Below are 26,203 nucleotides of genomic sequence, written 5' to 3' on the forward strand. Positions count from 1 at the left end.
ACCGTCAGTCCAGGGAATGGTGCCAGTCTGCAGGAGGTTTCCTGCCAGTCTATTGGGGGGGGGGCACACCCTGCTTGCCCCAGACTCTCATGGGGGCTGGCTGCGCTCCACCACCTCTTCCTTAGTTGGCATTGTATTCACAAGGGGTGTACTGGGGGTGGGGGAGGAGAGAGACAGGTCAGTGGGAGTCAGCTGGGAGCCACATTGTGCTGATTTCGGTATTTTGTTCTTTTGTTGGCATTTTTTGTTGCTCAGTTTCTGATTGTTTTGGAGAATTTCCATTTTTTCAGTGGTGTGTTTGGAAACTAATACACAGAATACTGTATTAAGTGTATGGTGCTTTTGTTTCTGCCTCGAAGGTCCCTGAGGTGGTTTTATGGTTTTTGCAGGTTTCCAGTTGTGCAAAGGTTGAAAACCACTGACCCTGAGGACTAAGATTCAGGAACGGGGGTGGGGGGGGTGGGGGGGAGAGCTTTTTCCTTCCAGCCGGTTTTTCTGCATAGAATTACCACTATTGTCTTCCTTCCACTTTTCAACAAAAATCTGCATGCAATTTTTTTTCAGAGATGGCAGGAACAAGAGAACATGACAGTTATATGTAGGTCTGTTCTCAGTAGCTAAGCATACCAAAACTGTCTTTGTTTTCAGCTGAGTGACTCTTTTCCTTCCTGTCCTAGAAAAGGCTAGCTAGCATCAGGGTGAGGCATCATTAGGCCACTGAAGGCATCTGCCTCTGCAGGGACCTTGTGACAGGAGTCCCTTGGCCTTGCTCTTTCGCTTTACCATTGCAACTTGTTTGTTCACTTCTCTCTTGCTCTGATCCAAACAATGGTGATAGTGAGAAGGAGCAGCAGTAAATACCACCACATATTTGCTCTTTTACTCTGCCTGTTAAGCAAGCAAGTGGTAGTTATGATGGTGGGAATGGTGATGAAAATGTACAGAGGGATCCACTGAGATGTCTTGTCTAAGGACCTTCAGAAACCTTGAGCCAGGACTGCACTGATAGCAGTGTTTGGCTACAATAAATATTAGTCCAGAGTTTAATCTGAGAGGCAACTTGAAATGGAACAAAATGTTTTCAGAGGCAATTAATAGCTTAATTGATATGCTTTTATTTTTTTATAACTTAATGTAAAGCAAGTAAAAGTTTTGCCCAAGAAACATCTTCCCTACATCCTCATACATGCATTCAACATATACTAAAAAAGCCAAACAAACCCTCATTCATAAACAGAAAGTGCACCTGTCATTCATGTAAACTTTTCTGTTCAGTTATCCATAGTTTTAAAATCAGAAGTGAAACCTATGGATGTCAGTAAGGCTCATCATTCTAGGAAAATAAATATTTCATGTCGTCACATTTCATGAATGCATGTTAAATATTGTGGAACTATCAGTAAATAAGTCCCTTACACATCACAAAATGCAATCTCATTTGAGGGTTAAAAGAGTCATCTCACAAGGCCAAGTAGAAACAAGTGAATTCATTTGTCTCTTCTCTTGCTCCCTTCTTTTTCAGGAAACAGAGTGAAACTGTTTTTTTGCAAGATGCTTAAAGGGCAGCCACAGGTATTTTGAAACTACATTCAGTTATAATATGAAAGCTTCACAGAAGAAACAAATAAATAGAATACACATTTTAAATGGTAAGACTTCTAGTTAGGATTCTAACTGACACAACTTTGAACTGCAAATTGTGATAAAATTATAATCCTTTTGCAGGATTGTAGATATTAACTAAATGTTCCATTTACAATATGAAACCACCTTTGAAAATGTACCAGTTTCAAGATGGCAGCTATGTAAAGGTGGTAGCATTTTCATATTTGTAATATAAATATTTACATATGCACATGGTATTATTTCTGTAGCTTGAGGTCAAGGAATTTGTTTCCAAATATTAAAATATGCTTTGAACAAAACAGAAGTGTAGTTATATACTATTTGCTATAAGATGCTATTATGTATTGAAGAATTCTAATCAACAGAACTGTGCATTCCAAATATTTAATCATGAACACTTTGTACATTTTTCTCTTAAAATGAAACTAATTAAATTCAATAGGTTCTTTTGCAGTTTGCTTGTTATACATCACAAGGTAATCTTGATAGTGTGCAACCACTTTCTTGCAAGCACAGTTCAGCTTGAAACATGGATCCCAAGAAATTAATCTCATTGCTGAAATTTGATGACTACATGAGTCCCCAGTGGCCATATCATCCCCACTGATCACACCAAATATGACCATCATGATAGCCTAACCTTGTGTGTGGCAGACACTGGGAGTAGACTATTTGTGGGTATAGTGTACTCCCACTTAGCCTCTTCCACATTATCAAGGTCACTTGTACGCTGTAGAACAAACTTCTGAAGAATACCTACTATCACTGCAGATTGAATTCTGTGAGTCTAAAACTGATTTGAATGTAGTTGGAACATGACTGATATCCATCTATTTCCATGAGCGTTTTCTTTGCACTGAACTCTTGGGAATGCACAGAATCATCCCAAAGGTTCAGATGTATTCCTTTAGTCATCAGTTTTTCCAGAGGTTATTCACAGTTATGTAGACCATTTACTAGAGATGTATGAGAAAATTGTTTCAGTTTGTTTTATAAAGTATTTGCTCAGCTTGCACCTTTTGGACTGCACAGGGACTTGGATACTTGCAGCTGAAGTCTGTACATGTCTGAGCTTGCAACTGATGGTAAGTACAATTGATGTGTACATTGGGAAATACAGAGAAAAGAGGCAGTTTCATGGGAAAAGAAAAAAATGAAGTGCAGATGCTGATACAGATTTCAGTCAGAATTAGTTTAGAGATGGAATGCAGAGAATAGTAGGTTATTGACAGAACTACATTAGTAAGGACTGAACATTTTACAATATTTCTAAAATCATTTTCTTCTAATGTCCCACAAGTAAAAAATTATTTTTCTATCTACTTCCTCAGGGCTTGCACTAGATCATCCCATCAATAAAAAAATGTGCATGCTTGTTACATTTAATATCTCTTAACAGATGTAAGGCAATCTACAGCAAAGGTCACAAATAGGCTAAGATAACTCATTTTGGTGTGATTCTTGAAATCCTGCAACTATTGCTTTAAACATTACAATCTAGATAGACCTGTGCCTTAGCCCAAGTGCCATTTTGCTCCTTTGAAAGTAAGTTTGCCAGTTTGCTGTTCAACTGCATACTGACAGAACATTTTGCCTACAGTGAACAATTAATGCCACCATATTCATGAGGCTGAGCTCAACATTTGTACTTCAAAATATTTTGCTGCACGTGAACTTAGGAAACTGCCTTATACAAGCCAGTTTATTCATCCACCTAACCCAAAATGGCCAACACTGACTGGCAGCATCTCTCCATGCTTTCAAGTGGAATTCTTTTATTCACACAGAGCTCCCTATCTAAAGATTCCAGGGATTAAACCTGAGGCCTTCTGCACACAGAATGTGTGCTCTGCTACTGAGACATGCCCAGTCTGATTGACTCAAGAGACACCTGGGCAAAGTTGATCATTGCTCCTTCATTTATTCTCACATCTGAGTTTAGTTGATGGTTCAAATGGAGAGATGAACTGCAATATGTACATTTTTGTACCACTGTTTTCTCACAAGAATTTTTTTCATTGTTACTGGTGTCAATGTTTTATTTATGAATGATTCTAGGTAATATATCAATATTGAAATTATAAAGTATGGTTAGTTAACCTTATAGCAAGTTGCTTTTTAAATATACTATCTAGCACCCAAACTATTGATGTATGGCTTATTGTTGCCACTGAATTTTACATAGTAAGAAGTAAAGTTTAGAAGTGAAAAGGTGTCCATATATTTAATGCATTTAATGAAAAAGTATAAATATATTTTCTTTGATGTTTTCATTAGTTTTAATATCTAGTAAATTTCTGTATTTTTAAATATTCCATTTGGTTTTTTGAACTTGTACACTGTTGTGTTAAAAAAACTGCAAAGTTAAGTCTGATTTAATCATACACTTTGTTTGCATTCTTCTATTAAAATATTTTTCATACATCTATGATTTACACACACACACACATACACAGTCTAAAATCTTGTAAAATCTTCCTATTATTTTATGGCTTGGATATTTCATTGCTTTTCAGTAGGTGATACTATAGTATTGTCTCCATTTTGGTTTTCAATTTTAAAAGTTTATAAAGGAAAAAAGCCATCATGCTGTAGAAACAGATGGCAAGAAGATATTGTAATATCCAAGAACTTTGATTTATGAAGGCATCTTACTGCTGTCCTACTCTTCAGCTACTGAACTAGCATTCCTAAACAACAGTTCTATTGCTACTAACAGGGCTAAAGCGAATTTACCACCAACATATGTATGAAAAAGTTGCATAATCAGAACCACTTGAGTGAAGTTAAGATTGTGCTCCACTACAAGTATTTGAAAACATCTTGCGCTTTGCACATCTCGTACATATTTATACCATAATTTAGCAAATGGGAAAGCAACATATAAATTCCTTACTGAGTACTGATTGCAACAATCACTACTAGGCAACAGAAGACCTAGTTTAGGGCTAAGTGTAGCTTTCCAGGACCTTCCTACACCAAGGTTCCTGTCCCTTTCTATAGAATAATCATCTCTTCACACAATCACCATATGGTACTAGCTTAGAGCTGGGCCAGAGTGAATCCTGGGAGGTGGGCCTTATGATGACTACACTGAAGTTCAACAGTTTCAGTAGCAGAACTCAAAAGCAGAAGAAAATATGCTCTAGGATAAGAACTGATGAATTTCTCCATGGTTTTTGCAGCCTTCCCCAACTTGATGCTCTTAGATGCTTTCAACTGTAATTCCCAAGAACCCTATCCCATTGACCATGCTAGCTGGGACTGATCAGGGCTGTGGTCCAGAATATCTGCAGGGTGAGGAAGGCTGGTTAGTTGGGACTCAATGTCATGCATTCACCATATATTAATAACATTTTTGAGAGTGTGCATGATAGTCTTAAAGGAGGGCTTGAAGTGTCTGCTATGCCATGCCCCTCCAAGTCCCTGTAGGTTTATCTGGGTACACCAAACATATTGTACCTCTAGAAGCTAAACTGTCTATTTTAGCAGCAGGAACTATCTAGAAACAGCTGTCTACATACAGTAGAAGGTATATAAAAATCGATCAAATAACTCCTGGGCAGAAAAGGGAGGCATACACTGTATCAAGCCACAGTCACTAAAGCGAAGTGCTAATAAAAATGGCAGGGGTCATCCAAGGACCTTCCCCACCAGTACAGGAAAGCCAAGCATATAGCCTAGAGCAGCTTCTTCCGGGCAGAATAAGAACATGAGGTTTCTGGGGGAAATATGATCATGTGCTAGGAAAACAGGTTTTGTTCTGGTGAAGTCCACCCCACCCCCCACAAAGATACATTACATCAGTTATTTAGTTTCATTAAATATGCCTATATATATCTCATAAAATCCAAGGACACACTCAAGGCACTGGGCTCGTACAGAACCAATTAAAAGCACTGCATGCAACACTGCAAAATTTCAAACTAGAATTGAGAAATTATTAATTTCTGTTAATTTCTCTAAGCCTGACTTTCCAGAGGTAGCTGCTGTACAAGTACCTTAGAGAAAGAAAAATCTACAGTGGCATTTTTAAAGTGCTTACTCAGTTATCAGAACAAAAATCTGCAGAAGAGAGAAGAAAGGGCTTGTACTCTATATTGAACCCATATTGCTTTCCAAACCTAATTCTAGCTGACTTTTTCAGCTTTGCTTTTATTGACTTACTTCTCTTAATTGAGATAAGGTTTATATAGCACTGATCACTATCATGACAGAAATTATCACTTCTTAAAAATCAGCAAGGGATAAAAATTTCTGCCATGATTTTTCAAATAAAAGGATATTGAAAATCAAAGAAACCATATATGCAGGAGTCATCTTTTGTAGATTCCATGCTAACAAATGCCATTAATCTTTACACCTCCCACAAACTGTTCTACCGTAAAAGTTAGGTTGAAAGGGTTTCCTTTCTGGAAGGAGTCCACTGCGTACACACACAGGTTCAACACACTTCTTGATAAAAGCCAGAATATTTTTCCCCGCAACAGAGAAGCAGATCACTCATTCCATTCAGCTGGAACTGGTTTCCCTCCCCAACAGTTAGTAATGACAGTTAAATGTTCAGAAGCCACCCTAGAATGTGGAAGTGCTTCCTACTTCTAAAAACAGGCAAAGGAGCACACTTGTAGAGAAGTTGCAGAATTTCCTTCTCTGGAATTTTTGAAGATTAGCCAGAATCGGCTAAAGAATCCCATTGCTGCCGCATGTGTCAGCACAGTTTTCCAAGAAGCCCCGACTTTAATGCCTTGCTTGTAACTTTTCATAGTCCACCGTGAGAGAACATAAGGCTGACCTAAGCAGATCTTTATCTTATTTCACAAAGCAGACAAAATGACTTCAAATTAATCCCTTTCTTATTTGCATTCTTCCTTAATAAATATTGACAGAATCTAAATTACATGGAAATACCAACAAACAAATACTTGGTTTTTGTCTTGCTGTTTAGATTTAAAAGCTAACATCAATTCAAATAATCCACCTCTACCAATTTTGACATTGTTATGCCTTCCTTCTTTTTTCTAAAGATTGATACTGCTAATATAGTGAAATCATATGGTGTTTTGCAAGTAAATTAGTAAAACTGCCCTTTTTTCTGAAAGAAAAGTCAAAGTACACACTTTGAAAGGACAGGAACTCTCCTGTTAACATGGTGTGTGTGTAACTTGTATTGCATTAGACTAAAGATTAAAGCTGGTGGTGGAGGGAAGCTCCACAGCAGTTGTCAAGTATCCAAATGGCTGCCATAAAGCAGAGAAAGGCTTCTTCACATTGAAGTATGCAGCTTGCAGCAAAGCAGGCTTAGGTTACCTATCAGCAAATACTTCCAACTTCTAAAAACAGGCAAGGAACACATTTGTAGAGAAGTTGCAGAATTTTCTTCTCTGAAATTTTTAAAGAATTCAGCTGGAATTGGCTGAAGAATCACATGCTGCCACATGTGTCAGCACAGTTTTCCAAGAAGCCCCAGCTTTTCTCTTAAAGACTTTTCAAGTTTTGGCACAAAAGTTTCAGCTAATAGAACTCTCTCAACCAGACCATTCCTGATCTGAAGACAAAGCTCAAAAGACACAATATAGATTATTTTGCCCATATTCCAGCTCGAAAAACACATTTCCTAGGACCTCCCCCTTTTAAACCAGCTGAGTGTTACCATTCACCTAAATAGCTACCAGTCTTAGAAAGGCAACAGAAGAAATGAAAAAGATTACAAGAGACACTAGATATTGCAAAGAGGAAAAAACAAGGAAGGAAGGATGGATGGACGGAAGGAAGGAAACAATCTGCCTGGGGACACATCCCTGCCTCAATGGACCATAGAGTGCACTATAGTAACACAAAGTACATAGGAGTTTGGGGGGTTTTATACACTTCCACTTCTAGAACAGAAAAACAGTAAGGGCATATTATTCTAACCAGGAGGAATTAATCCATTATTCCTCCCTCCTGACAGTGATGCCAGTAAATACACAAACAGCAACTATTACACATAGAGTATGTGCCTAAGCATGGTTTTGAAGACATAATTCCCAATCTATTAAATGGGCCTTCCTGCCTAATAAATCTGTTTAGGACTGCAGACTTAAAATTCAAGGTGCCACTTCAAAAGGAACCCCAATTGGGCAAACCGAACATAGATATTTGAAGTACGTGTCTGACTACTGATTAATTTCATTTGAACCCATAAACAAAGAGTGGTCCATCAAAATCAGTAGTATTTATCTGTAAACTTGTTCATAAACTAACATGACATTGTACTTAAATGCTCATTGGTAAGATGCTGCACGCCACTTTTCCTCTTTGTTTTATACCAGTTTAGTGAAGCAGCATTAGAATGTCAGCCTTTGTCTGTTCAGTTCCATAAGTGAGCCTCAGAAAGCTTGGCTGAATGAATCAAATCTCATCTGTGTAGGCTCTTTGCCATGCTTGAATATGCCGAACAGTCGTGTGAATGTGAAAAGTTGGAAAATTGACAAAGCTCCCATTCACTGTTCTTTTGCCATTGAAATCTTAGGCAGGCATTTAAAATAACTTTTTTTCTAAGTTCATTTACTGTGCAAGCCTAATCATCTTCCAGAAAAGGCTTGCATTTGAAATAAAGTGGACAATTAATAAAGCATTCTCTGTAATTCTCCAATACTAAACCATCTCCATTTTTCTTTTTGTTCATCCTTATGCATTTTCTACTTAACAAAGAACCTGAAAGATAGTAATGTCTTTTCAGGGTTGATCTGCTAAAATAATGGTAAATAAGCAGAAAAGAAAGAGAGCAGTGAACCTCAAAGTGGTACTGAAAAATATAGAGATCATTAATAAGATTGTAAGCTGTTCAACCTGTTTTGTGGAAATCTTTTTTGGAGCTCAAGAATTCAATTTGCTGAGTTTTTCTAGTAAAGCTTTTTAGTACCATTTTGAACTCCTGTGTCCCTTTTGTGGTTCTACCCATTTCCTATTCTCTCTACAACTGGATATTCAACTGTAGATAAAGAATATATGCCAAAGTTTCTTTCAGTGGGAAAAACTGACAGTACAATCCAATATACTCAAAAAACCAAATCCCAACATTATACCTAATCTGCAAATCCTTGAAAACTCTTGCTTTCTATAATGATATCAGTGATCACAAATAAACACTTGCCTAAGAATTGTAGGATGTATTTTATAATCCCCTTAAAACTATATGACATATGTGCAATTAGCTTCATCACTGAAATTCAGTTTTTGCTTTAAATCTTTCAACATACTCTTCATTTTCCTCCATTCTTATGCTCTATCCCGTATACTAAACAGGGCTCCAATATACAACTCCTCCTGTAGTTTTACGATTGCTGTCAAACAACTCTGCCTATGAATAATACACTTCCTCAGAATCTCAGGATTCTACCATATAGAAGCAGCAAAGTGAAAGGCAGAAGATGGATTCACAAGCACAAAATCTCTTGATACAGTTAAATCATTTGTTTCCACACCTATTATAATTAGCCTCTCTTCTTTTCAGGTTCATTTGTAAACACATGCACACCACAACTAGAAATTATTCAAGTACTCTTACCATAATTAAAGTCTGTTTCTCTTAGGCACATTTCTAAAATTCATTTGTACATAGAGCCATAAAAACCTACATATAACATTATTGTTTAAGCCTTTGTGCAGAGAGAGAGAGAGTTTGATTGAGAGAAGGAGAGATTGAGAGAAGAGCTACAAAGACCAGCCTCCTGGGCACTGACATAGAAACAGTTCTAAAGCAATATCCTCAAAGGTTTTAAGAGCAAAAATTATGCTACTTCTCTAGAATATAAAAAACAGCACAGTTCTATTACCATCACAAAATGGCATGTATACAAAATGCAGTTGCCCAGAAACAACTAGACTGCTAAAAGTAAAACCCCAATCTTTTTATACCCTTCTGCCAGATGTTGACAACTTTGCATATAATACAGAATGGTTGCCAAATACATCACACCGCTTCTATGGCATATTAAATAATTATTTCACAACACTAGCTAAAGATTTAATAGGTGTTCTAAGGTAATGATTAAATCTTGTTAATATTCAACAAAAACCCAAAACCACACTTTTCAGACCCAGAATGATGGGTTCCAGGACATCAGTATAAACAATCCCTGACTGTCCTGATTCCAGTAACAAGGGTAGTGCATAGATCCATTTTTCTGAATTGAGAAGCTGCTTGCATTTCACTTTTTCTGGGAAGCCTCAAAGGCTTTCAGTTGTGCCAGGTACCATTCTGGTGCTTCTGGTCCGTTCTGCCCAGTGGAATTGTGGTCATATCCATAAGCCACTGTTAACTCTTCATCCTTCTCCACAGCCCTAGTAGTGCGAATACATTTAATCAGCCCAAAGCGAGGATGAACAAACCTAGAAAGTAAGGAGACTTTTTCAGAAAAAAAGATGATTTACTTGTTTTCATGCAAGTTCTCAATCTGACATGCATTTCTTTGAAATGTTTATTCAACTGTTAATGCATTTCATGTATCTATAGTGCTTTCCTCAGGCATCACCAAAGTAGCATACAACAATACAGATAAAAAGCATGAAAATGTTATTGATAACACTGTTTGAACAAGCCTCACATTTCTGGTTATGATCAGTGCAACTCTATGCAAACTGAGTGTCTGAGATTGAAAACCTAGACTGGAAACATCCAATCTGTTTGGATGAAATAGGGTGGTAGCCATGTCAGCCTGTTCTAGTGCACAGATCAAATATCTGACCAAACCGACTTGATTCCACAAGGTCATATGCTTCAAGAAATGTGAGATCTTTGCACTGCCGCAAGACTCTGTTGCATTCACTTCAGGGTCTTTTCCACTTTTATGCAAGGGCTGGGATCCAAAGAACTACATTAGACATGCCCAATGGTGGCTGTTTGCTCTTTACTTTTTTAAGAAGAAGATTGCTATGGCAAGTCACAATCTACTTTTGAAAATTCTTTCAATTTCAGCAGTGATTACTATGCAGAATGGGAGGCTGCTTTAAAAGAAAGGTTGCAGGCTGCATTGGATACACAGAAGTTGTACAGTTCTTTGGATCCCAGTAGAGAACAACTGATGCCTTTGTGCCCAGCAGAGTTCACTTAAAGCATTGCCTTAAGTTTCATTAAAACATCTTTACATTGCTAGGCTATCCTCAATATTTTTGTTAGACATCGAGCTCCTTATAAGAATTTTTTTCAAAATGTGTGAATCTCTTGGCTTGATGGCCAGATTAACAGAAGAATTCTGGAAAGTCAACATAATGCAGAAAACCACTTAGTTACTGCATGAGCACAACTGTTAGGACACAGTCCCACAGGATTTATAGAATAAAAGGCAAGGTCTTTAAAGAAAATCAAGGCTATTTGCTTTTTGTTTACTTGCTATAAACAGCAACAACAAAAATAGTCTTAATAGAAATTACTTCTTAAATGTTCCTTGAAATTAAGCAACTGGTGGTGTGCATTTTAAGTGATTCATTATTGATGTGGGCAGTCCAAACCATGAGATACTTTTTCCTAAACCACCCCATGCCTTGTTTTATTACTTATCCACAACAACCTTTTTTCAGTAGTTCCCCAGAAGACTAAATTTAGGGAAAACCTCTACTACAGTTAATTGTTTGTGTGCTCTGTCCTCCCTTTCTCCATAGACCCCTACCACAAGATATCATGTTTTCCCACCAAATTGTACTGCTTGTGCTATGATTGGCCTATATTCCCAGTGAAAGATGAAGGAATGTTCCTACAGCTCTATACAAGCAAATCAGAAGTTCTGGTAATTCCAGCACAAAGAAATTCAGACCATGCCACTTCACACAGTAAATGGGAATAATTGTGCAGTGCCCCATCTGAATGGTTAGCTATCCTAGGTTTAGTTCATGTACACAAGCAACCTCAGGAGTCTTCTGAGATCGCTATATTTTTCAGAGTATCAAATGAAATTACACACGGGCCAAAGAACATCTGTTGCAAAAAGGATCTCGAATTATCACAGAGGATGCTGGGGTCAAGTGTTCTCAAGTGCATGTTATGCCACCTCTACATTTATGCAATGCTGCCATTTGGGACAGCAAATTCTTTGGGACTAGTGCTTAGAGCATGATTGTATCCTGGCAAGGAGGTTTTCTTGCCCAGGAATGATTTCCTTGCTTTCAGATGTATATTGCAATGATTTCCCAATTAGTAATGCTTGGATCTGATCTGTTATCACAAACATTACTGGCCTCATTTCTGACATTTCAAAAGCAGCATCTTGTATTGGACAATTTTAATACTTACGTCTCATAAACACAGTTTGGTGTGAAAGAGTGATTTGCTTTGTGCCCCAAAGAGGCAGAGTATTTGGCTGCATGGTTATAGGGTTCTGGCACATCTATGACTGTTTCATCATCAAGCGATATTGTGTTTCCATTCAAAGACCAGTCCCTGCTGTCTACCTAATATTCAAACAAACAGGATGGCAGTGTCAGCTTTGTCTTTATGCAAAAGATTATACATGCATTTCTGGTATTACATGTTTTTAGGGAGATAGTAGGCCAGTGGTACTTGAGGCTTTTTGCTATACAAAACCAAATTCAAGAGAAGAGACTATACCACTCCAGAAGTCTTTTTACTGGCAAGTCTCTCTCTCTCTCTCTCTCTCTCTCTCTCTCTCTCTCTCTCTCTCTCTCTCTCTCTCTCTCACACACACACACACACACACACACACACACACACACACACACACATTTCATAGCAAACTTGCAACACATTAGCTATCTCTGGAGTAGACAAATTCATTTTTGGTATCTTCCCAAATGAACTGGGAAGAGAAAGATAAGCCAATTCTCAAAGTGAGGCAAACATATTTCCATACGAAGAGTTTATCTGTGGAAAAACTTATATTCTATAATGGAATAGAATGGGATTTCCCCCTCCTCACTCCCAATATTCAAGCCACAGAGTTCATTCAGGGCAGGAGTTGGCAGAGGTCAGCTTATGGAATCTGCTTTGTTTTAATACTGGAACTCTGAGGGCCACCCTCAAGGATCTGATGCAAAGAACACATACTGAGAACTGAGTCGAACTCACAGCCCTTCCACAGAAAAAAATGTTGGTTACCATAAATGGATTTTTAAATTATTATTTTTATTGCAATTAGTACAATTTAGGAAATGGGGTGAGTCATTTTCTTGCTGCTATTGCTAAGCAACTGGAAGTCAGAAACCCTGAGGTAAGACACCCAGAGATCTACCAGTAGATCCAAATTCACTTTCTGCCCATTCCAGATCCAGGACAAAAAGGTTTTCTTCACCCCAAATTTATCAATGGTTAATAGGAGTGCTTGGTATAATCCAGATTCTGCTGAGTTCCTAGAATGACTCTGGACGCGTGAACTAAACATATTCTAAAAATAATGCATTATCATCCAAGTCCTTGTGTACAAAGGAACACCTGAATAACATACCAAACTGTAGCAGAGTTAAAAGCAACAAGAAAGTTTCTAAAATGGTATTTAAAAGCAGCAATGATGTTCTGTCTTCACTTTACCTCCTGATGAGTAATCCGAATGCCATTATAAAAGGACATAATTGTGCCAGCTTCAGCAGCTATTTTAGTAAACAAACCTTCTCCAGCACCAGAAATGAGAGATGTGTCTACATATACCCTAATAAAAGGAAGAGTAAAAATCAAGTATAATATCATACTTATAACTTCATATATCAGTATTAATATTTGTAAAACAGATAATATCCTTTGAGATATTACATTTGAGAATCTGCAAATGGACAGGTACATGAATTCTGGAATGTTCGACAGGAGAGAGAACTTTTACCTGTTTAGATAGAAGCTCCGGCGTCTTATCACCAATGTAAGTACAACCAAACTCTACAGTCCTGCTTGAACAGGTATTCGAATCAAGTTTAAGGTCATGAAGTAGTATCCTATACTGCCACTGCATCATCACTAGTTATGTAGCACTAGTAGTGCAACAGGGACTAATAGTTCCTGAAATAATGCTGGAAACTACAGGAAATGTTTATTTCTGAAACACGTCAGTGAAGCCTGTCCTGATCCAATGTTGCTGCTTGTTTCCTTTCATTTCAGGAACCATGAGTGCCGGTTGTGCTAGCGCGCCTTCCACTGGTGCAGGCCCATAATCGGTCCAAAGATGTATCTCAAAACAAAAAAGATGTACTCTAATATAGCAATTAGTTAGCATATTTCTTCAATAACTTCTATGTTATGATAGTAATTTCTCAAAAAGAAAAATAAGGATAAATAAGGATATTTCAACTGTCACAGAAATACAAGTGATCTTTTAAAATTTTAAAGTAAAATAAAGTGGCTCTAAATTATGATGTAGCACAGCTAAATACCAGTCAATTACAACCCTGTAAACACAGTATTTAATTGTCCTCTCCTTGGGGCCTAATATATTCTTACAGGAAAATCCAAAGCAAAATGGCCAATAAAACCAGACCATGGAAGGACACATTAGTACAAATGTGATCAGGTCTCTTGTGTTTTGAGCCATAAGTAGCATAGCAGCACTTTGTCTTATCAGATGCTGAACCACTTGAATATCCTGTCCCTCCTATCCTGACTATACATGGTAAGGATTACCTTATGAACAACCAAAGACAAGTACTAGATTTGTGTTTTTGGGGAGTGGCAGCAGGGAATAGAGGAAACATTTGATTCCCTGCCTTACTTCCTATACTTAAGTTTCTTAATAATAATTTTCAGAAAGGACAAAACAGTGGTGTCCTCGTAGATGTTTATTATGTTCACATATTTTAAGGAAAACATTTCAATTCAATTAAGCCCATGCAAGACAACCATCACATTAGTAGGCTAATCTGACAAGCCATTTACCCACAAAGAGTCCTGTTTGTCATTTTAAAGAATGGAAGGATGCTGAATGGTATCTTAAAATGCAGAGCAGAACCACCAAATAGTTTCTTTGCAAATACTGAAGCAGGGCAGGGGAGCCAAGTTATATAAATAAAAGTTATTCTACCTCTCTGATTCATAAGGATCAGGAAGAAGTGCATTTGTAGAAATGCAGGATGAAGTAGATTTATCAAAACTGTACACTGGGCCTAAAAAAGATCAGTACAGGAAATTAATGGACAATATTGAAATTCAAATCGCTCTCTTATTAAAGTGTTACTCATTCAATATATAATCATAAGAAAATTTAGCTTTTCAAAACAGGAAAAACTTATTTAGGACCCTTCTAATATTGACTAAAACAGCACTTTGCACTGAATAAATTTAACCCTTTTCATTTCTGTTTCCAACTCTAAGCAGGGTATTGGCATTTTATTCTTACAAAAGCAATTTCAGGTTTACACAAATTAAAGTTTATGCTTTCAAAATTATTTTAAATGAATGGTGAAAGGAGGTCAATTTGCACAATAATCTTGTATATTCACTTCTGTCCTTCCTTGCCCTGCATTAAGACTTTTGCTCCAATCAACATTTACATGCATTTAAATAGTGCTGAAGTCAATAAAATTCAAGCAAACAGTATCTCTGCAAATAATGCAGGTCCCTAAGTTGCTAATAATTTCTCAAGTCATCTTTTAGTAGTTCAGTAAACTAATCCAATATATTTCTAACAGTAGAATTCCAAGGTAAAAATCACATTATTTAAAGGGAGGAAAGAAATAGCGTATTTTCCTTTGATTCTCAAATAGTCTAAGGATTGGGAATAAAAGGTATACAATAAAATTATATTCTTTGTTTGTCTTTCCAAATATCAAAATGTTGACACTTCTTTTCCATTATTACAATGATATGTGCAACAGGTAGCTAGGGCAGCTAGATGGCTGGAGATTGATAAGAAATGTTTTCCTTAGTGATCAAATCCTAAAAATGCACTTGTACTCTGCTTGCCATCAGCCTTGCATTTTCTATTTTCAAAATGCAAGTTGTGCCCAAAGCTTTATTCTAAGCATTCCTGAGATCTCAGGTTGGCAGGATTTCAAAACCAAATGGATTTCCCCTGGCCTTTTAGTTTCGCTTACATTTAGTTCTATACATTATTGTCAAACATGAGGGCAATAACTCCCCATCTAATGACCTGTAAATAGGGCACAAATACTGGCATTCCAGGAGCAACCGCTAGTGCTTAGTGGCTAGACAAATGCCACAGGGGATTTTTCTCTTCCTTCCTTTCCTCTTATCTCCTATGCAATGGGAGACTGAATCCAGTAGGTGCAGAGGGCTGGAGTAAGGCAGGAAATCACGAATTGGCATGCAACAAGAAGCAGCCCAAAGGAGGACCTACATATATGTTTGCTAAACCAAACATTGGCTGAGGATCTGGGGAACCACTGAAAGCTAGTCATGTTAAGAAAGGTAGCCAGAGTTCAAAACAGGTTGTGAAATACCATCATTTATACCTATTTTACATCTTGTTCATAAAGAGTCTAGAAAGATTCTAGGCCAGATTAAAATAGCTTTCAGAGCTGCTTCTCACACTGTATTTTGTTATTAGATATGTATATCCAAGTTCAAAATGCACACTCAAAATTCTTGTGACAGGCACATGTATGGATGCATCACCACTCTTCTTGGCAAAGTATACAGGCACAGCAATTGAGAGGGCTTTGCCTTAAAAGGTGGCACATAATTACTTTTAAAAAATTATATGGGAAACAATTAGAACCTGCTTCTTCTTTTGCTAAGGAAAGTGGTATCTGAAAGGCATCTCAATTGACACCGTCTGTGTGTATTTTGTATCTGAGCCCTTCCATGATATTCACAGTATTAATTATATTTATACTGTGCCTTTTTCCTACAAGGAATCTTATACGTTCCTTTTCCTCTCAATTTTATCCTCACAACAACCCTGTGAGATAACCTGAGAGTCAGTGAGAACTAGAACCCAGATCTCCAATGTCCCAGTGCAACTCTAACCACTGGCTCTCATATCCAGGTACAACATGTGAAATGAAGTTTTACTAAATTACTGCTCCAGTTATCCTGATGTAGAGCACCGTACTCCACACTTTGTGTCAATTTTGTCCACACGTGTCAGAGCCATCCTTGGTGGCTGTTAGCATTTTGTCTTTTTAAATAAAAGTCATTTTGCAAATTTCTGTGCATAGAAGAAGCAAAATAGAGCAATGTGCTTGTGCACTGGGGATGAAAACATTTGCCAGAGGGTATTATGAGGCCATACCATACAATGCAAACTCTGTTGAGGAGAACTTACTGCCTGTCAACACTTCGAATTGTGGCTTTCCCTCTTCTATGGATACAAGGGTTGCCAACTTTGCTTCTAACATTTCACCATCTATAAACTGTCCATAATATGCCATCTTCCCATCAGGATATACATAGGCGATTTTCCCTCCAGTCATCTCTCCTTCTTCATTAACTTCTCCAACCAGATGCCCACCATCCTGAAAGAGAATCAGAAGTTTGGTACAAGAAATTATGCAGACATTTTTGGTGGATGGGGGCTAACCAACAACATATTTTGATTACCACATCATATTGTGGTTCAATAAATACCAATTATAGTTTCATCCCTGCATTTGGTTGTACTCCTCCCATTATCTTGGTCCTATTATTATAAAGTTCTGAACAGATCCAGGCTGTATCTATTGAGAAAGAAAAAGCTTTCTAAATGTTGGAAGCCAAGTAAAATGACTGAACAGTATCCTTTTGCTTAATTTAAAGATCAATTACTGGTTTATCTGCAAGATTATAACAGATTTCATGGGTCTGTACATTATTTTTGACACAAATATAATGGATAGTTTCCTGACAAGTTTTGTTGGTTCCCTAGTTATGGGTGCCCAAGTTATATTTTTCAATTTCCTATGGAATAGTCAGCCATTAGTGCATCATTCTTTTTATACTGCTTATACACTGACGTCACCTGGTGTTCTTTTTATTGGGGGCGGGCAGGGAAGATACCAAAAAGTGTAGAAGTTTAACAGCATACTTTTGTTTTGCTAGCGTCAGAGTTCAGAACATTCTGTAAGAACAGACTGATGTTTGAAACATGTACATGGTCACTGCTGAACCTATTCAGTATTTATTTAGGCAGAGTGTCGCTAGCTTGAGTGGCCTGAATAGAGCTATTCATCTGGGAAAACAAGAAGCAACTCTGCTATAATGGCTTGAAATTAAAGACAGTAAGAAACAAATATTTCATTCAGACTATTTCAGAACTATTTCTGAAGTTGAAATCCCCTGTACAAAAGAGGCCTCATAGGTTAAACTCAAATCTAAACATATACATAGCTGCACTAGCACACAGTGATCTGCTTTGCATTACACAAAGGACCACTGTGAGTTAATTTACCCACTGGTTGTCATGTTGTGCCATGCACCCTCGGGTGCCTTTTTTGCATGGTACCTGCAGTCAATCTGTTTGTCATGGCTTGTTGTGTCACATGAGCCCAGGTGGAGAGCTTGCTTACGAATCAGACAACTGTAGAAAGTAGGCTTTTGCTTATTACAGACCGTTCACACAGATTTGTCTGATTTGAAGGAGGAAGAGGTTGTGGTGCCTGTGTTTGGCGGTGGAGGGATGCTGAAGTCTTTGAAGCTGCAAGTTTATCTAGTGAAGTTTCTCAGGCACAGGATAACAACTGGAATGATTTGGAAGGGATGGAAGAGGTTTCAAGACGGAGAGAGAGCAGATGTGAGATGCAGACCTTGAACCAGTAAGGGGACAACATGAGAAACAAGCTGCCTAGTTAGAAGGTCCCTTGTATTCCTGCTATCGACCTCCAGCAGCAAGAGTCACCCTGAGGGTTGGGGTCAAAAGCTTTACTTAAAATGAGAGACAGAGGGGAAGTTGGGATTCAACTCTTTACATGGGTTGATGCTTCTCTCTCAATTTTAGCCTTTCTCAAGGCTGTTTAGCATTCATTCTGTTCTATAATCTGTTAAGTTTCAATAAAATAACTACACTTCAAAGGATTGTCTTGAGTTTGCTAACCAGAAGGAAAGGGACCAGCTCACAAAAACAACCCTCAAGGAAACCATGGCTTATTTTATGGTTGATGGGTTGTCTAGCTCTCAAATAACCCTTCCTACCTGGATTTGCACAAGACAAGCCACGGCAAACTGGGAGCCTGTGGACACTCAACATGATGCAACAATTCTGTGGGTAAAGTAAGCCACAGTAGGCTGTTGCATCATATGGATTGGATCATGCATCATGTGAATTAGATCAGTGTATTGTACATTCATGCACACAGTTTATACACCACAGCATTTATTGCAAGGCAAACTTGTATTCAAATTATAAGAAGTCACCATCATAGCAGGTAAGAGGAGTTGCTAGTTTCGGCAAGGTCTATGATCGCCAAATTACAACCTCTTGCTTACAACTACCTTTGCAGATGGGAACTAAACAGACTGCTGTTATTATTCATGACATTTCTATACAGCCCAGTAGCTCAAATTCCTTGAGCATTTCACAGCAATTAAAACTATAAAATACAAAGCAATAAAGTGAAATAGAAATGCTTAAGTTTAACATTACAGCATAATCACCAAAGGAAAGCTAGCAGCAGCACAAAGATTTAAAATACAATACCAAGTTGTTTTCCCCAGCACGCTGCATGTCTTGTCTTCCAATATCAGATACCAGTGAGTCCCTTACTCTGCTATCACACTTACTCATACAGTAGTTACATGTCTAAGCTGAACAGACTTACTGGATAGTATATCCAACAAACTCCATGTCGAATATTATCTTTGTATTGTCCTTTGAATATCAGTCTCCCATCAGCATCATATTCTTGAGCTGGTCCATTCAATTCACCATCCACGTAAGTGCCATGAAGAGCTCCTCCATCTTCGTAAGTGTATACTCCCTGGCCTTGCAGACCATCATCAACATAATAACCTTCTAGTGTGCTGGTAACAAGAAATGGATAGAGCCATGTTGATTATGTGATTCATGTTTAGATTTAGGGCCTGATTATCATAACGACAGTCTTTTCTCACACAGAACTGTCCGGGATTTAGCAGATGCCTTGTTCTCTGTGCTGTGCTACCATCGCAGGTCATTATGGTGACCACAACAGGTAGAGCCTTCTTAGTGGTGACACCATAGCTCTGGCATACATTTACAGAGGAGATCTTTCCATTGCAAACTGAAAACTTTCATTATAGGTTTCTAATGCCTGGTGTTTGCTTTTGCTAGCTTCTTGCACTTTAGTCCGCAGCTTTTAGGTTATTTATAGCAATGTTCTTAAAATGTGCCCTGCTTTTTGATAAGTTTTTTTTGTTTTTGTATTTCTCATACTGTGAAACCATTCAGCTTGCCGTATAGGCAGAAAAGCAGAAAATAAATAATTACTTACTTAGACACAAAGTCAACATTCAAGAGATTTTAGTGAAAGGATTTTCGGCCCCAGTTGAGAGTCTCACACGTGTTAGGACATTCACATGGAACGTTTATGCCACATGATTGCTCCTTTCTTTTCTGCTGAAAAGAATGGGGCATCTATTGCACGTGTGATAAGAACCCTTTACTTGTAGGTCAAATTGCTGAGGATATTAGTCATTTTTAGCATCTTTGCCTTCAAGTAAAACCTTTAAAAAAATGAACCCCCCTTATTCTGTAAATAGTACAAATAAGGTGATAATTACTTATTGTATCAATATTTATCCCACCATTTTAAAATTTTACTTGAGGCTAATTTTAACTTTTAAAGAATGAGCAGCAAGGGGGAGGATGCAATTTTATTTCAATTCTAAAAAAACAAACAATCAGTCAATGAAACTTATAAATATATTCAAGGTATCAAGCAAACATACAAAAAGTTAAAAAACAAACTAACAAACAAAGCAACTATGTACTGAATAATGTTTACCTTCCATCAAAGAAGAAAAACTTTCCACAGCCATTCTTTTCTCCGTGTACAAAATTTCCCTCAAATCGGTCTGTGGATGAATATGTGACTACACAGAAACCATGTGGCATCCCATCTTCATCAAGTTCTCCTAAAACACACACACAATTAAAAGAAGCCTGGTGAGACCAATACAAGGTTTTGTATCCATGTGCCTTCAGTGGAACATGGTTTTCATATTCTGCTACACGGCAAGTTCTGATTCTTAAAAAACATCTGGGCCAGAGTCCTGCAGCAAAGATTATTGCAATGGCCTCCTGCTTGATTTTCTTTCTTAGTATTTATTTTCAAGATACTGACTCGTATAGCAATCTGCTTAAACTGTTTATGTGGTGCCTTAAAAAGCCAACCAGTTGTTCTAACTGGAGGGTGGATAACCAAAAAGACCAGCCAGTGGGAAAACATATTTCACCAAGCTTGATTCAGTTTGCATTTTATCCCTCTATCCAAAAAAAGGAGTGCCTGCAGATCTGGTGCAGGCTCACTGCAAGTTAGGTACATCTGTACGCAGTCAGAAGTTTTATGAATACATAACTTTTAAAATGTTTGAACACAGCTGCCAAGCAAGTGCATCCAATTCCTGATGCAAAAAGGCCTTAATACAGAATAGATGAAAATGAAGCAAAAACACCCTTTCTTCTATACTTTGCATATATCAGACAGTGAAAGACTTGCCTCTTTCATATCCACAGATTTGCATAACATGCTTGGGATATATGCAGAACAGAAATGGAAGGAGCTCTTTTTCCATGCGGCATGGCAATTCAAGGCATATTGAAGCATAACCCAACATCCTCATATAACAAGGGCACTGTTAAATTGTAATGGTGAATGTGGGTATATCAGATGAGACAACTCCATCCGTATCTGGCCTCAGCAGTAACCCAAGTTCATTCATAACATAGTTTCCTTGACACCAGAAAGTTCAATGATCATTGATTTTTAATATAATGCCATCCATTTCATCAGCAAAGCTCAATGTAACTGTGTGAGAAGATACAGTTGTAGCTTTTATTAGATGCCCTTCACAGGGAACCCAGTCATTCTAATCTCAACCTGTAATACTCCAAAAGTTTTTGAGAAATGTGTCTTGATCTATGTATATTCTATTTGTGCTGATATTTCACCTGGATTTATTCCAATTTTATTCTTTAATAATAAAATCAAAGACTAAAATATTCTTATTTAATAAAATTGATTCCTATCTTCTAAAAGAAACATTGAAAATGAAGCCTCGAGCATTTTAAAGCCAGTTCATCAGTCTTCTCACCAAAAGCTCATTTATAAATTCCAAGACTGGAGAGCACTGGTACTTGGCTGATGTGTTGGAATGTGTTGCACAGGGCAGACAAGAAGCATAACTTGGGTAATTTTCAGACTTCAGGCAAGCTGACCTCTAACTTTATAGCAATCAGCATTGCTGAACATATGTTTATATTTGTTTGACATAGAAGTTGCTCACAGACTATTAAATTATTTAAAAAAAACACTTCAGTGGGCTTGGAGTCAGCTTCTTTGTTACTGTACATATTCAAAACCATGATGACATTTTGTTAAAGTTCTGAAACTCCAATATAAGTGAGGCAGAAACAAACAGTGGGAAGATCTGGATGGATCAGAACAAAAGGGGCTCACAGACCATGAAAAGACCCTTCAGTGTGTGCAGAGAATGAAACAAAGGAAACAAACTGCACAGATGAACTAGGGGTAAGCCATGCAATTGTGCCTTTCATTCTACAGTTTTAACCTCATCTCTTCAAATAATAGGATTGTTAAACACCACTACCAAGGGAGCGGGGTAGCTTTCTATATTTCAGTAGGCATAGACAGTTCACTATCTTGGAAGGTTTAGTTTTGCTGGAATTCAGAGTCTTTGCAAGGATGGGAAGGTGATTAAGATGGACTGCTCCAAGAGACTGGTGGGCCTGAACAGTTCTTGGGAATTTTTCTGTCACCTCAACAGGCCATTCTGTTGAAGCTCTAGGCCACTTCCAGATGGAGAAAGGGCTCATGGGAGTGACCTGGTTGTTCCTGAGCATCCTTTCTCACAGCGTGGAGCCAAATGAGCAGAGTTTGCAGGGTACTAGAGATGATGAAAGAGAAGAACACTGAACTAAGTTGACAGAAAATCAGAATGAGTCTGAAAGGCTATTCTGTTGCAATAAGGGCAGCAAATAAATTGCACTTCTCTGCCATCTTTGCAACTACACATAATCATTCACTGGAGATTTTTCAGACAGCAAGAAGCCTATTTAATGCTGGTCTACAAGAAGAAAAGGTGGGCTACTTGATAATCCACATGACCAATCTGTATGACCCTTCCCAGATAAAATCAATTGGATTTGTGCCAAATAGAATGCCAGTTGATAGACGTCCAGTGGGTATAACTGAGCCCCCTACTTGTCCAGTCACAATAGATACTTTCACATGGCCCTCATGCTCTTCAACATGCACATGAAACTGCTGGAATAGATTGCCCAAAGTTTGGATGAGTGCAGTGCACTCTATGTGGGTTCAATGTGAATGGCACAATAAGAGATATCTACCTTACCTTACAAGACAAACTACAGACCACACCCATGATGTAGTTTAACACACACATAATTAATGCTTACACAGTTCTTTTTCATAGTACCAATTTACATTTTAGATTAGTTGCACACAGTAATTCCAGATTTTTACCTTGTAGTACAAATGGCTAAATGCTGTTCACTGTCCAGTGGTGGTCAGTTGAACAGTGGGGCCAATGCTACCATTTAGGGGCATGAAATGGTTTTTCAATTATAGCTAACATGTTTTGAAGGCCTCAGAAGGCAATTCATGCCCTATTATTGCTAAATTATTATATGTTGGGGTCACCTGTGTCATTTATAAGTGTTGTTATACCAAAATGTTCATTTAGAATACCTATAGTTTCTCTACGTTAACCATCATTTCTGCTCAGAAATGTGTCTATTTTAATTTATGGAGTGAAACATCCTAGTATCACTAGGATACTGGTATAGTATCAGATGTTCTACAGTCAGAACTTGGCATCAGCTCCCAGCATCACTACAGTCACAATTTACTTTCTAACCTTAGTAAAATACATTATCAGTTTGCCTCCTTCTCTCTTGCCTAATTCTAATAGTCCAGTCTTTATAGGCAGAGAATATGCCTTAGTCAGCTTTGTTTAATCAATTAATCCAATTGATCCTAAAGTGTAACCTAACTGCAGCACAATTATTCAAATTGCTTTGTTCTGCTTTTAATTAGGTTGGAGAAAAAGAGAGCTAACTTTGCATTTATATAGTTCCATTTCTGCATGCTTAAAAAAATAAATATTTTTCACAATACAGGTTGTAGCCTTATCCACGGTTTTGTTCAGGTGTGTTCCCATTAATCTGAAGAGATTTACACATAAACAAGAGCAAGATTACATGATGAATAAGTTACTCCTTCGCATACAAGCCCACCTTTAAATGCAGTCACCTTAGGAATTAAGTCAGCTGCCAGCTTACTTCATATGGAACCAAAGAGGGAAACTTCAGCTGCCAACAGGTATTACTCTCAATTATATTGTTCCAAATTATCTCGCTACATTTTTACTTATTTGCTCACCAGAGTAAAATAGCACATGGTAATATATGGTTTGCTGCACATCCATTCTACATGCCCTGTTAGAACTGCTTGAGTTCCCTCAGGCTCAAAACCCACTGATCTAGATAACAGGGCATATTATTTCTAGAAGGGTTCAGAGATAAATATTCAAAACTGACAAACTATAAATCCATCCAAAATGTCTAAAGAACAATAATATTCCACCTAAACATTTTCAGAGTGTCACAACATCTTAATAGTTTCCACTAGAACTATGCACTGATACTAAATGCTACTGCAGAAATGTGTTCTTTGGAACCATATCATCACCAAACAACAAAAAAGCAGGAAATTAAGAAACCAGCACATTAAAGCTTGGCCAGGCTTCCAATTTTCCTCATGCATCTCTTCACATTTCACAATGCCTTCGATCAATAAATCAAACAATGATAATATCGTGAATGTCCCCAATTTCATTAAGCTTCTTCCAGCCTTTATGATTTGTTGAAAACATGGACAACACGATTATTCTGGTCCTTAGAACAGGGACAACAGAGAGGTTGAAAGTGTCCGTTGTGAGCACTCATACACGTTAAGGCCCTCTCAGAAGGATGAAGTTCCCCACACATGGAGTCACGTTGCTTTTACTTGCCTCACTTACATTCAGTTGCATTTACTTGCAACCGAAGCGACTACCGACAGAACTTGCAAGAGAGCTAGGTGTCCTCATGGTAACCCGGGAAGTCGCTGTAACCCTTTGCTGTGGACCAGCCCGATCTCCACCCAATGAATACTTCTGCTCAAGGAAGGGGGGAGAGAGGAAGAGCAATATTCCTTGCAAAGGGGCAAAGGTGTCCCCCGCCCCGGATGATGGGGCAACCACTCCTGTCTGGGCTTATTCGGGAGGGCAGATTGTCAGGGGCGTCTTCTCGTGACGGGCTTTCTCCAGAACACGCAGTCCAGGCCGTGACTAACTTCCAAACGCCAGGCTGACTTCCAAACACGGGACGCTCCGAAAAAGTGAAAGCCCACTGCCCCACACGCTTCGCCCGCTCCTAAGCGAGCCCTGGCGGCTCCGGGAGGCGATCCTGCCTGCCAGCCGCAGGAAATTACAGGGGAAAGAAGGTGGGGAAGAAGCACCATGTTTGCATCAACAGCACCCGCTGGGGAAAGGGCTGCAGGGCGCAGGGGCGGCGGCGGCGTGGAGGGCGGCACAGCTCAAGCCCAGCAGGCAGGCAGCTGCCCCCCGCCGGCAGAGCTGCACCCACGAGCTGCTCGCGTGGCTCCTCCCCGCGCCTCTCCCTCGCCCAGGCCCAAGCAACGCAATTACCCTCGATGGTTTCCTCCAGCGTCTCCTCGTCACTGTCCATGGCTCAGCACCCCCGCCGGCAGCCAGAGGAGGGTCCACTTGCCGGGATCCGCTCGCCTTGCCCCAGAGCGCGCGCGCGCCCGCCCGCCGTCCCGGCACTCGCCTAGTCCAGGCCGAGAGGAGGAGGAGGAGGGAGGGGGAGGAGGAGGAGGAGGAGAGGGCTGCGGAGCGCCTCACGCTGTCTCCCCCTACAGTCCACTAGGCGGACTGGCCTGGCAGGGGCCGGCGCCGCGCGACGCCAGCCGAGCGACGAACGTCTCCCCGGCGCTGCCGCCACCCGCTCTCCCTCCCCACATTCTCGAGGCTTTGTTATAGAGCAGCTGATCCACTGACATCACCCTGGGCTGGGGCGGCTCCCTGACTGACAGCTCCTTGCGCAGCCCCGAAAAGCGGGCGCTAGGCGGTGCGGCGGGGAACGCGCCACGGCGCCTCTCCAGCCCTGCCCGACCCCGCCGGGCGAGAGCATCGCGCTTCACGCGCCCGCCGGGACGCCCGCAGGCAGGGCCCGGCGTCCGTGCAGCTCCTCGCGGCCTCCTGGATGCGGGCAGCGCGGGAGAGAGCAGCACGTGGCAGAGGCTGCGGCGCGCTGGATCGCGCGCCTGGGCTCGGCAGCGCGGAGAGGATGCGCGGCCCGCCAGATCGGGCAGAGGGGCCCTTGGCAGGGAAGGGGCGACAGTGGAAGGGGCGGCACGGACACCCGAAGCGCCTCGAGGTTACGAAGCTGAGGCAAAGTCTGAGAAGGGGGCGGCAGTGTGC

The 26,203-nt window shown here is 39.4% G+C and overlaps 1 protein-coding gene across 2 annotated transcripts; it reads right to left on the bottom strand.

Moving 5' to 3' along the window:
• Positions 1 to 1,091: 1,091 nt before the first annotated feature.
• On the bottom strand, positions 1,092 to 25,592 carry SETD7 (SET domain containing 7, histone lysine methyltransferase). 2 transcript variants are annotated; one of them, XM_044430781.1, is made up of 8 exons: positions 25,409 to 25,590; positions 20,461 to 20,590; positions 19,297 to 19,498; positions 16,830 to 17,019; positions 14,625 to 14,706; positions 13,151 to 13,268; positions 11,900 to 12,057; positions 1,092 to 10,002 (listed from the first exon to the last, which is right to left on the bottom strand). In XM_044430781.1, the coding sequence occupies exons 1-8, from the start codon at positions 25,446 to 25,448 to the stop codon at positions 9,822 to 9,824; spliced, it is 1,101 nt and encodes a 366-aa protein (XP_044286716.1). In that variant the 5' UTR covers positions 25,449 to 25,590; the 3' UTR covers positions 1,092 to 9,821. The 2 variants fall into 2 exon arrangements, 1 of the variants encoding a protein (XP_044286716.1); XR_006414793.1 differs by lacking the exons at positions 1,092 to 10,002; positions 14,625 to 14,706 and having other exon boundaries at positions 12,027 to 12,057; positions 25,409 to 25,592.
• Between the last annotated feature and the right edge of the window lie 611 nt (positions 25,593 to 26,203).

Source organism: Varanus komodoensis, unplaced genomic scaffold (genome assembly GCF_004798865.1).
Source record: "Varanus komodoensis strain SLA01 unplaced genomic scaffold, ASM479886v1 scaffold21, whole genome shotgun sequence".
NCBI lineage: Eukaryota > Metazoa > Chordata > Lepidosauria > Squamata > Varanidae > Varanus > Varanus komodoensis.